We start from the raw sequence: 13,215 nt of genomic DNA on the forward strand, positions 1-13,215 counted from the left end.
TTTCTTTATCATGTTGCACCCTTTATTCATAAAGTATCTTTTGATTCTTCCTGAATTTTCTTGCTAAAATTCTTTAATTCCCTCTCTGTGTTCATGATTTTACCCCTCTAGACTTCTATGTGGAGTATCAGTATCTGGCATTAAATTGCTACTTTGTTGCTTCATCCTGCTCCATATTTCTACACCTAGGTGTACCTAGATTTTAGAGCCACACCCTTTTACTTTGTGGCAACTTGTTTGTGCCAATGTGTATCTATTCTCCTCTTTAAATCCCTCCCCACCTCACCTCTGCTTGGACATTGATTTACCTTCAGTTAGCTACTACCAGGATTCTTATCAAATTCATAAACGAGATTAATAAAACTGGCCTTTTCTTAATTTGAAAACTTTACACTTGACCGATTTATGTTCTTTACAATAATTACATGAAAACTAACTAAATTAAGATAACTACTGCAAAATTCTCTCTTATTGAAACTCCTTTCACCTGCATAAATTCTTTCCTGGAAACTATGTACAATTCTGTCCCGTCACTTATTAGACTTGCTACACATTGGTTAAAAATCTCTTCTGAATACGTTAAGAATTTTGTACGTATTACTCCAACTAATATTAGAGTGATTGAAATCCCTACTAGCCCTGCCCTAAATAACCTTCAACAGCTAGCTGCATAGGGGTGGCTCCCTGCAGCAACTGGTGCAGGGTGAGGTTGACTATTGAAGCCAATAGCTCCATTGCCCTAAGAGGCTATAGATATGAAAGGCAACCTAACGAGTCCTAAAAAAGTCACAGAGGTCTGTTAGCTCAGTTGGCTAGACAGCTGGTTTGTGATACTTACTGGTGCCAACAGCATGGGTTCAATTCTCACGCCAGCTGAGGCTATCATGAAGGTCCCACCTCCTCAGTCTCACCCTTTACCTGAAGCGTGATGACCCTCAAGTTAAACAACAACCAGGAAGTTGTTGGACTGGTGCATTAGGAAGATGTGGGATCCCAGATGCAGCAGACTCTGTCAGAATTTCCTGGGAAAATCTAAGCTTCAGAGGGGCAATTCCTTTGCATCTGGAACCCTCTAAAAGTATCTAATAAAGCCAGACAATTTGGAAGGTTCTGCTCATTTAACAGAACTCAGGTAAAGGGGGAGAACATTGATTTAACATGATTGCCAAAAGAACATAGAAAAGATGTAAAAACATGTTTTTTTGTAATCTGAAAGGCAGCACCTGAGACTGGAGTGGAGACAGGTTCTATTATGGCTTTCAAAACAGAATTGGAAAACTGTCTGAAGGGAAAAGTGCTTGGCGGGCAATAGAGATTAGCTGAGTTAACATTGAGCTATACAGCATGGAAACAGATCCTTTAGTACAACTCGTCCATCCTGACCAGATTTCCTGAATTAATCTAGTCCCATTTGGGCCGTATCCGTCTAAACCCTTCCTATTCACATATCCATCCAGATGCCTCTTATCAGTTGTAATTTTACCTGTCTCCACCACTTCCTCTGGCAGCTCATTTGATAAACACACTATACTCTGTGTGAAAAAGTTGCCCCTTAGATCCCTTTTAAATCTTTCCCCTCTCACCTTAAACACATACCCTCCTGTTTTGGCCTCCCCCAACCTGGAGCAAAGACCTTGGCTATTCACCCTATCTATGCCACTCATGATTTTACAAAACTCTATAAGGTCATCCCAGCGAAAATAGCCCCAGCCTATTCAGCCTCTCCCAATAGCTCAAGACCTCCGATCCTAGCAACATCTTTGTAAATCTTTTCTGAACCCTTTCAAATTTCATAACACCCTTCCTATAGCAGGGAGGGCAGAATTGCATGCAGTATTTCAAAAGTGGCCTAACCAATGTCCTGTACAGCTGCAACATGACATCCCAACTCCTATTCTCAGTGCAATAACCAATAAAGGCAAGCATACCAAGCACCTTCTTCACTATCCTGTCTACCTGCGACTCCACTTTCAAGGAAATATGAACCTGCATTCCAAGGTCTATTTGCTCAACAACAATCCCTAGGACTTTACCATTAAGCGTATATGTCCTGCCCTGATTTGCCTTTCCAAAATGCAGCACCTCACATTTATCTAAATTAAACTCCATCTGAAAATTCTCTGCTTTCAGCCCATCTGATCAAGATCCTGTTGTACTCTGAAGTAACCTTCTTGGCTGAACACTACACCTCTATGTTCACATCCAAATAATTGTAAATGATAAGAACCAATGAGCCCAGCATTGGTCCTTGTGGAAGACTGCTGGTCACAGGCCTCTAGTCCAAAAAGCAACACTCCACCACCATCTTCTGTTTTCCATCTACCAGCCAGTTCTGTATCCAAATAGTTTGTTTCCGCTAACCTTGCGAACCAGTCTATCATGAGGAACCTTGTCAACCTTACTGAAGCCCATATAGATCACATCCACTGGTCTGCCCTCATCAATCCTCTTCGTTACTTCTTGAAAAACTCAATCAAATTAGTTAGACATGATTTCCCACGCACAAAGCCATGTTGACTATCCCTAATCAGTCCTCAACTTTCCAAATACATGTAAATCCTGTCCTTCAGGATGCCCTCCAACAACATGCCCACCAAAGATGTCAGGCTCACTGGTCTACACTTCCCTGGCTTTTCCTTACCACCAAGACTGGAAAGTTTGATCGTGGAGACAGAGCTCAAATGTCTGATCCTTTAAATCAGTACAGAAGAATGTCAGCGGGAGTTCGTTATAGTCATGTAGTTTTGTTTTTCTCATCTCATTTTCCACTGCTCCCAACCATTGTGGTTATTTGAAGAAAAACTATTCCTTTAGCTCATGTCTTTACCTCTAGATTATCCATGGCTTTTATCCAAACAATCAAACTTGAAATCAGCAGGAAGTAAAATCTTCTCAATATCTTAGATGCTGGACAAAAACCAAACAAAATTGTTGTAAGACGCATTGAAATCATTTCTGCTGCAAATATCTCTAATGGTTCAAGTCGTACAAATATTGTGTTCAGTTATATTTATTGTGCTTAATGAGAAATCACAGGTTTAATGCTCAGTCCGTGCTAAATTACTTGATCTTAGCCATCAAGATAATGTCAGCAGATTTATTAATAACATTTGACTAATGTTTCGCTTCATATTGTAGTACATCAGCAATCTGAATGGTTTGTTTATATTTTTATTTATAAATATTGTGCATTTCCTTATACTGTATATTTAAACTGTATACATTTTCAACCATTACAAGCCGTCAGTCACATGTTTCTTGTGTGTCTGTAATTTATTAAACAGAACAGTGCAGTACCACAGAAATATCAACCAGTTATATGGAGATACGCAAGAACACGGTGCAGTATATCATCTTAATTCACAAAAGAAAACAACTTACTACTGAATCCAATTAAGCCCAGTAGCCAGAGATGGTGCCCTGGCAGTCTTTCCATTTAGCTAACAATCTGATATAGTTCTGATATGAACATTATCTTTATCACTTAAAGTTATTTTAAAGAACATACATGATCTTGATGTTCCACAGTGAAAAGAGGCCAAAATAGCCCAGTTAGCAATGTCTTTCTGTCATTAACTTGGCATTGACAAGTCAAATGCAAAGACAGTGGTTCAGTCCAGGCTGGGCTTGCTTGTTGAAAGGTGATGTTTTGGATGTCAATCCTCAGCAAAATTATATCACAGTGAGGAACAATTTCTCTAGACTGGCTATAAGGGAAAACACAAAAAAAAATAAAGTGAGACATATCCATCAAAAGGAACTCTCATTCTTTGGGGATGAAAGGGCGAAGAGGCAAGAATTCAGAAAACTCGAATTATATTTGTTACTTGACATCACAAGAAAATTGATAGTTTCAAACAACACAAAATTACATCTTATTGCACATTTAAAAGACAGTCAGCAAAAAGTGACCATAAAACTACTCAGCATGAAGCTGTCATTTTCAGCTGGTCATTGGGCTTGTTCATTTTGTAGAGAAATTTGTAAGATTTAAGATCCCTTTTTTAAATAACCAACTGAAATATATGGAATAAGGAAGATACTCTATTTCTTAGTGAATTAACCCTCTGAGGACTGATAAATTAATTTCTAAATTTTGCACTAAACTTTTGCAAGGGGCACAGACCACAAAGAGACCATGTATAACACACAAAAACCACTTTCCGTGTCAGTCAGTCAAAATATAAACATCCTATCAGGCTCAGGCACAGTGCAGAAATACTACTGTAGCCCTCAAAGGGTTTAATTGATTAAATTAACCTGAAACTAACAACTGATCATCAAAGTACAGACCGCCATTGTGGCATTATTTAATGGAAGAGACAAACTTGTGCTTCAACATCCCAAGAGGGAAACATGTATCACAAACTTACTAGGGAAAAAAGTCACACACTGCAAGGGAGTTACACAAATCTTGAAGGAAGGAATACAAGTCATCAATAGACCGTTAATAATGATCCAATTAAAACATCACACAGTGAATACTGAATTTCAGAGTCACACTTTGTAAAGTAAATCAGTGCAAGTCCATTTTACGTCAAACCTATCCTGTATAATTCTAAAAGAAAAGGTCGTTGTCAACTTTAACTGGATTCAAGAATAATGTATCCATCACTTTAGAGTCAGTGCAAGAAATCTCTGCTTCAACCCGCATTACTGACAACACAACATATGCAAACTTCAATGTGCTTTTTCTTTTAAAATGGGAAAAAAAACAGTAAGTGCCTTTTTTTTGTTGAATCAAGCAAGCTAAAGGTGTCTGATTGTGGTGCAGCTTCAAGATATTTGAGTCTGGAAATGTTTAGTTAATGGAAGCTTTTTGAGAGGACCTCCATGTCTGAGAATATAGATGTCTTTTTGTCACAAACACCAAAGTCTTTACACACAACAGCACAGAAACTGAAGTCTGATTGACAATCTGCACACATAATACATGCAGGAACCAGAGAAGGGAGTAATAGGTTATCAGACCTAGGAGCAGTCAAAGCCTAGTATAACCAGAAGCAGGATTGCTACATGTCTGTCCATTTTATTGGGCAGACAATCTGCTTTTCTTTATGAGAAGGGTGTCTGAAAGTTCGTAAAATGCGACACTGACACCACGAGTCCTATTTTTTCACTTTCTCGGTATGTCATTTGATCTGGAGACATTAACAGTTCCCATTTACTTTTGATCAGCAGCAAATAACTAATTAGAGCTCAAACCATTTTTCCATCCACAATTTGCCCTTGTTTGGTTCAGGTTTCAGTAAATGGGGTAAAGACCACCCAGACACAGTTGAAGATGAGAGCAGGAAGCAGTCAAAATTCAAAAGTATCCAGGAACTGAATTCAAGAACTGTCAGAGCCCAAAGCAGGAACAGAGAGCAGTGTGAGCTCAGGAGCACTGCAGAGCATGGAGTAGTCATAACCTGGGAACAGGTAAGAGTCTGAGGCCAGGAGAGCCCAGAAGCATATATGGGAGGGTAGCCTGAGCTAGGGAAGAGTCCTTGCAAGGACCTAACTTATTCTATAGATGATATTTCCGCAACAGTTCTAGTTGCCATGGGTATTTTTGCTCTGGGAATCTGTCAGGTATCTTAATTTTTAGAAAATCTTGGATGCATTTCTCTAACTCTTCCTCAATTGTCAGTTTCTCTTTGATTTTCTTTTTGCATGCATTGGATTCACGGGATCCACTGGTGAGTGTCCTTAGCAGATCACTTTTCCTTCGGAATTCACTTTGCTGCACCTGCTGCACTGGCCCTTTTTTGGCTGGTCGGTCCAGGGTCTGGATGTTAGGTTGCCGGGTTACTGGACCACAGATCACTGTCTCCTGTGGAGAGCTAGCCTCAGACTGGCTATCACAGCTTGAAGTGGATAGTTCATTGCAGGACGTTATGCTCTCTCCATCCTTTTCACTTTTATCATTTCTGCAGCCACATTCACACTGTGGTGAAGGCCATCGAGAAGAACCACCTGGAGAAGCAAAGAAAACACAATACTTTCAGTAAGTTGCTCTGGTTTCTGCAAAATGCCTTCAACTTAAAGGGATATTCACTTTTTGATTTATTTTTCCAGACATTTTCACCTTAAAATGAACAACAGCTGGATGCATTTTAAATGCAATAACATCACATTTAAGTGAAGTGATGATGAGTTTCAGTACAATTTATTTCACAACATTATTTCTCCAACAAGCAAAGGGATAGTCAATTTCAATGAAGTTACTACACTTCAGAGAAGGTACCTCTTTATAAAAAAAAGTCACAGTTCCAAATATAATCAGAATTTGGTGTGTAAACTTCTCCTAAACTGTTCTTAGTGCGTACTTATTCAACTATTTACAGAAAACTTAGTGAATAAAATGTTCCCATTTTGTAATTATTATACTGTCCCTGTCAATTCAGTCTCACATTTTTCTCCTTTGCTCAGAGAAAAGAATGAGCAATGTACAAAAAGGTATCAGAAGCACCTTCATTACACTGCCCCAAAGCAATTTTAAATTTGTATATTCTATAGCACACTTCAGAAAAACAAATAAAAAACAGAAAATCTTGAAAACATCAGCAGATTGGACATTTCTGTGGATAGAAATAGAACTAATGCTTCACATCGATCACCCTTCATTAGAACTATGGATGCTACCTGAGTATTTCCAGTAGTGTCTGTTTTTATTTTGGATTCCTTGCATATACAATATTTTGCTTTTTCATGAAAACAGCATTGTTTGTTTCTCCTTTAGGTTAGAGTCCCTCGTGCCTTCTCCACTATTCAATAAGATCATGGTTGATCTGTGGCCTAAATCCATGTGTCTGTCATCGGCCCTTATCCCTTCATACCCTTGTTTAATAAAAGTTTTTACATCTCAGATTTAGATTTAACAATTGAATTAATTAATTAATTGAATTAATTGAATTGAACACTGTCTAAGAGGGTTCCAAACCTCCATTATCCTTTGCATGTAGAAGTGCTTTCTAACATCTGTTCTGAATTGTTCAGCTCTAATTCTGAAATCTACGCTCCCTAGTTCTAGAATCTTCAACCAGTGGAAATAGTTTATCTTTATCTACCCTGTTCCCTGTTAACATCCTAAGCACTAGATTAGATTATCCTTTAACCTCTAAATTCTGAGCAATAAAGACCTAATATGTCTAATTTCTTCCTATAAGAAATTAACTTCTGAGCTCCAGATATCACCCTTGTAAACTGTGTTGAACTTTCCCCAGGTCCAAAACATCCTTCCTCAGGTAAGGTGCCTTGATCGGATTTGTAGCACATTGTCTGCAGTCTTACGCTCCAGACCTTTAGATATGAAGACCAGCATTCCATTAGCCTTTTTGACTATTTTCTGCATCTGTTTGTGGCATCTTAAAGACCTATGCACCTGAATCCCTAAATCTTGTTCCACTCGATTTAACTTTGTGCTTTCTTAAAAATACCCTGATCCATTCATTCTCATTCCAAAATTCATAATCTTATACCAAAATCCATCTGCTATAGCTTTGCCTATTTACCGAATCTATCAATAGCCTGTTGCAATTTTTATGCTGTCTTCAATACTGTTTACAATGCTGCCCGATTTTGCATCACCAGCAAAATTGGGTATTTGATTTTTTTATGTCATTATCCAAGTTGTTAATGAATATTGTGAATATTTGAGGCCACAGCAGAGATCCCTGAAGGTCACTGCTCATCATACTCTGCTAATTTGAGTATTTACCCATTATTCCAACTCTCTGTCTCCTGACACTCAACCAATTTCTGATCAATGCCAGTAATTTTCCCCAGTTCTGTGGGCTTCTACCTTAGTTAACAGTCTCTTATGTGAGAATTTTGCAAAAGCCTTCTGGAAGGCCATATAAATAACACCCATCACTTACCTCTGTCCAGTACCTTTGTCACTTCATAAAAAAACCTCTACGAGGCTTGTCAGGCATAACTTCCCCTTCATAAATCCAAGCTGACTCCCCCTGATTAACTGAATTTGTTTGAAGTGATCAGTTACACTATTGATTATAGACTAACAATTTCCCTGCCATAGGCTAATTGGCCCGCAATTCTCTGGTTTCCCTCTGTCATCCTTCTTCAAGAGTTAAGTAACATGAGCAAATTTCTAATCCAGAGGTACAACTCCTGAATCCAAGGAACTCTGAATGTTTATAGTTGGGGCAATGTATTCTCCTACCTCCTTTAACACCCTTGGATGGAAACCATCAGGTCCTGGAGATTTGTCACTCTTCAGTTTCATCAATTTCCCAATTACTGATGATCTACTTAAGCTAACTTTATTTAGACCCTGTCCCTAATCTTCTGTTAATTTCTTTGGGACTTCTGGCAAGCTATCCTCCTCCTCTGCTGTAAATACTGAGTAAAATAATTGGTCAGCACCTGCTATTTCCCCACGGTTATTGCCAATATCCCCAATCTCAACCTTCAGTCAGTCAATCATGCTTTTAAACACAGGAACAGAAATAAAAGTTGCTGGAAAACCTCAGCAGATCTGGCAGCATCTGTGAAGAGAAAATCAGAGTTAACATTTCGGGTCCGGTGACCCTTCCTTAGAACTCAGGTCAACCTGAAACATTAACTCTGACTTTCTCTTCACAGATGCTGCCAGATCTGTTGAGCTTTTCTAGCAACTTCTATTTGTGTTCCTGATTTTCACCATCTGCAGTTCTTTTGGTTTTTATTTTCTTGTCCTTTATGTAATTATTAAATCTTTTTCTATTGTCTTTTATGTCCTTTGCAAATTTGCTTTTATAATCCATTCTTATGAGCTGCTTTGTGGCCGTTTGTGGTCTTTGTATTGTCCCATTCTGTGGGATCTGTACTGTTCTTTGTATTTTTATAAGCTCTTCCTTTTAATTTCATGCTGTCCCTTACCTCCTTCGATATCTGTGGCTGGTATTTTGTCAGGTGAGGCATTTTCTTCTCATGGGTGCAAACTGCTTTTAAATAACATTAAACGTTTCTTTGAACAACCTCTACTGTTCTTCGGTGTTTTACCTATGAGGAGAGCTTCTCAGTTTACTGTGAACAGTCTCTGCCTCATTCTATTGAAGTCTGCCTTACATGAACCTAAAATTCTAATAGCTGATCTTTGCTTATGTCTTAAAAATGTTACATGAAACTTGATCATGTTATGGTCACTATTTGACAAATACACACAACTGACTTGGTCACTCACTAATTAAACTAGGCTTATTGCTCATTACTAGATCTAATATTGTTCATCCTCTCATCGAATCCAAGACAAATTGCAATAGGAAGCTATCCCTGACACACTCCAGAAATTCACAACCTTTCTGGCAGGTGCTTGTCTGCCTCTTCCATTCTATGTCAAGACTAAAATCCTCCATTATTACTACACTGCCTTTGCTACATAACTGTCTAATTTCAGCACTGATGCAATCTTGCACTTCTGAGCTGCCATCAGGTGGTCTATATATGAAAATTAATGTTGTTTTTAATTCCTTTATGGTTTCTCATTCACACCCTTAAGGGGTCCACTGTTTGCTTTTCCCTAATTGCATCCTCCCTCACCATAGAAATCACCCCTTCTGCTGTTTTCTCTATCCATCCTGTAAACCCTATAACCTGGTACGTTTAGTTCCCAGTCCTGACCATTCTTGCAGCCATGTCTCCACAATGGCTACTACATCATAATTTCCTGTTTGAATCTGTGCCTGCCGGTAATTTAATTTGCTCCTTACAGTGTATGTTTGTATAAAGATCTGCAGCTGCAATTTTGGAATGCTTACTGTTGAAGTTCCTTGAACCTCATGAGTGATATTTTCCCACAAAAGGAAATGCAATAGGTGAGAATATGGTGACCAATACTCAGAGACCAAATACTCCAACTCTGGATCAGTAGCGATCAGAGCTCAGGCTGAACCTGTGATCTGATCAAATTGGACTTTGGTTTGTCACTGCAACATATAGTGATTCATCTCTCAATAGGTCCAAGCATCTTCAAAATAATTAAACCGTGAATGATTTTTCTGTTCAATTGTTCCCACAGAAAAGGCTCCAATTTAAGCCATTAATATATGAAGAGCCAGACTGGTCTCTGTGCCTATCTAAAATTACAGATGCATTTAAGAATACTGCACACAGCCCATCTAAGATGATGTTGGGTTAATGCTATAGCTCTCCTACACTCTTGTCATGTTGCAGATTAAACAATTCAGCAGGGATTATGTTGTTACCCTTATGTGCCTCTGTCTGGACATAAATATACAGTAGAAGCAGAATGAGTGAATGTTATTTCTGCCACAGTGCCATCAAATATGTCAGCAAAGGTTTAGCCTGAGATGAAGATGATGGAGTGTATGATGGAGAGAAGATTGGGCAGCGGCAATTTTGATAAGAGGCACTTGTAATAATTGCCATTCTATTTTAAAGAAATCCAAACAACAGATTGAAATAAGATTCACAAATACAACTTTTTGGCTCTTCCTCAGAGCATCTCTTTCATAAAGTGCATAAAGTACTATGGTAAATTCAATTCCATGCTTCTAGTGGGACTTGCACTTGAAGGGAGCATAGGTTGTTGTAAGCCTGTCTTTGATCCACATGTCCTTTGAGTACATTTCACCACAGGGAATTTGTGATAGATGAATTTAGCCCTTAATACATCCATCTGACCTTTTTAATACAATCACAAAGACTTTGCAGAGCATTTAAGACCTTCTTTTATTCCTTTACAGTTAATGTCAGACTTTTGAAGCTTTAGACTGTTACAGATTTCTATACCAGCTGTAGTACTACATTGACATGTTTCTATTGACTAATTCTATTTATTGTAAAGTTATCATTCATTTGGGATTCTGCAGGCTACAGTCACTTCCATGGGTTGTTCCTGTGATTTTTTTCTATTCCCAGTAATTACCAAAGTTGTAGAATATTTCACCAATATGCTTTTACACTGCTGTCTGTTTATCAATGATAGTTGTATCTATTGAAACCCACAGTAATATCTTTAGTGACGTGATATGCTCCTCACTCTCCTTCAGAATCTGCACAGATCTTAAACATCGACAGTTTCACAATAAGATGACAATCAAGTATATTAGCAGATTATTACAGCTCATAAACATTTTGATGGATTTCTGCATTTCAGTTACATCAGCAGAAAAGAATTTTAAAATCCTGCAAATTAACATTCTAGTGACAGAAGTGATGCAGTGATAACTTAACCTCTAACATCATTGAAAGCATGTGGCACTGGAATTCCCATGTTAACCGATTTGTGTACTCCGACAAGACCAATCTCAACTAACTTTTACTTTTAAGTAAAAAATTAATTTCAAAACGATGAAGTCGTTAATGCAAAAAAAAATCCAAAAGAACTGTGGATGCTGCAAATCAGAAACAAAAACAGAAATTGCTGGAAAAGCTCACCAGGTCTGGCACCACCTTTGGAAAGAAATCAGCGTTAACATTTCGGGTCCAGTGACGTTTCCTCAGAACTGATGGCAGCTAGGAAAAGTTGGTGTTTTTATGCAGAAGACAGGGTGGGGAGTGAGGGGGTAAGGAGTAAATGATAGGTGGGGCTAGAGTCCAGAGAGACAGAAGAGCAATTGGACAAACATAGGAATGGAAACAGTCAGGCTAGCAGAATGAATAACTGCAAACAGGGAGAATTAATGGCTAACGATGGGTTGTGTGTAATAGCAAGCCATGTGATGACATGTCCTGGTGTGCGGGGGTTGTAGTAAGGACATGGGAGAAAATGCCTCAAGCCATAAAATTGTTCAACTCGATATTAAATGCAGAAGGCTGTACAGTTGTCACGTGGAAATTAAGGTACGGTTCTTCCAGCTTGTGCTGAGAAGCACCAGAGCACTGCAGCAAGCCTGAGACAGAAATGTTGGCTAGGGAACAAGGTGGTGAGTTAATGCAAATTCATTAATGCAAACCAACCTTGCAGGTTGTATTGAATTTTATATACACGTCATTGAGAACGTACGATCCAATTTTCTCTAAAATCTTTACAAAGGTGTAATTGTAAAAGCACAAGTGACACCTAGAAACAATTCCTTGGCTCATGCTAGCCACAATAGCACACATCAATCTTAAAAACCGGGCAGTAGAAATCCAGGTTTATAGGTCCACATTCACAGATTACCAAAATTTTGTAGTCAGATACAAAAAAAATAATGAAAGGGGCTATTGGAAGGTTGGCCTTGTTATAAACTGACCCCCAACAAACTAGATTAAGAAGTTGGCCTAGACCCTGACTTTCTGTCATTTAAAGATGAATGTAAAGCATTGCATTTCAGATGAAAATCAATGGGTCAAACAATTTGACTTAAACGCAAAATATATTTTATTTTAATACTACAGGTAAAATACAGACAAAATTAAATTAAAATAAAAGCATTGGTATAACTCTAACTCTATTGAAATGTTTAACAAATTAATACATTTATTAATCAGTACTAATTAACTGTGCCAATATTAGTTGTATCCCATAAACACATCATTAGCAAAGGCAAATTCAATAAAATCGGTTGTCTCAAATGCCATTCTAGCTGCAGGATGAGAGCTTATAGTTTTTAACAGAGAGGGGAGTAAAAGTTTCCACATCCAGCTTCAAGACCCCAGCAACAGCAGAAAGCTAAAACTGAAAGTCTTGGTTCTGTGGGAGCTTGACCCCATGCATTCAGGCTGCTTCTATTGTTCTGACTCTTAAAAAAAACCCAAGGCCTCACAGGTTGTTTACTTTATTGGCTTTGAGCAGACCACTTGGTAGCTCTGTGTCAATGTTTCTACATTAAAAAAATCAGGGCAAAATACACCTGTTAAAGTCATAGCATCATCAGAGCCTTTATATCTTTATGGTGTCAAGGTAATATCAATGGACTAGCAAGCTAGAGACCCAGGCAAATGCTGTGGGATGCAGGTTAAAATCCGACAAAGAGTGGAATTTAGGCTGGCATGATAAATTTAAATTTTAAAAGTTCGTCTCAATGATGGTGATCATTGTTGATTGTTGTAAAAGCCCAGCTTATTATCTAATATCTAACCACTTTCCCTTGACATTCAATGGCATTACCATTACAAAACTCTCCACTATCAATATCCTGGGATTACCATTGGCCAGAAACAGAACTTCATTAGCAATATAAATACCATGCTACAACAGCAGCTCAGCGACTGGGACTCCAGTGGCTAATTCTGAAAATAACCATTTGACTCTCTAAGCTTCCGCCCAACCCCCATCTACAG

General features: G+C 38.4%; 1 protein-coding gene across 1 annotated transcript in view; it reads right to left on the reverse strand.

The window, feature by feature from the left end:
• Window positions 1-3,038: 3,038 nt before the first annotated feature.
• The window catches only part of LOC125458543 (BTB/POZ domain-containing protein KCTD16-like), a 210,386-nt gene continuing 200,209 nt past the window's right edge, over window positions 3,039-13,215 (reverse strand). Inside the window, exon 2 of the mRNA XM_048543914.2 lies at window positions 3,039-5,958. Within this exon, the coding sequence (XP_048399871.1) occupies window positions 5,510-5,958 (449 nt within the window). The 3' untranslated portion in view covers window positions 3,039-5,509. The remainder of the gene's footprint in view (window positions 5,959-13,215) is intronic.

This window comes from Stegostoma tigrinum, chromosome 13 (genome assembly GCF_030684315.1).
Source record: "Stegostoma tigrinum isolate sSteTig4 chromosome 13, sSteTig4.hap1, whole genome shotgun sequence".
Lineage (NCBI taxonomy): Eukaryota > Metazoa > Chordata > Chondrichthyes > Orectolobiformes > Stegostomatidae > Stegostoma > Stegostoma tigrinum.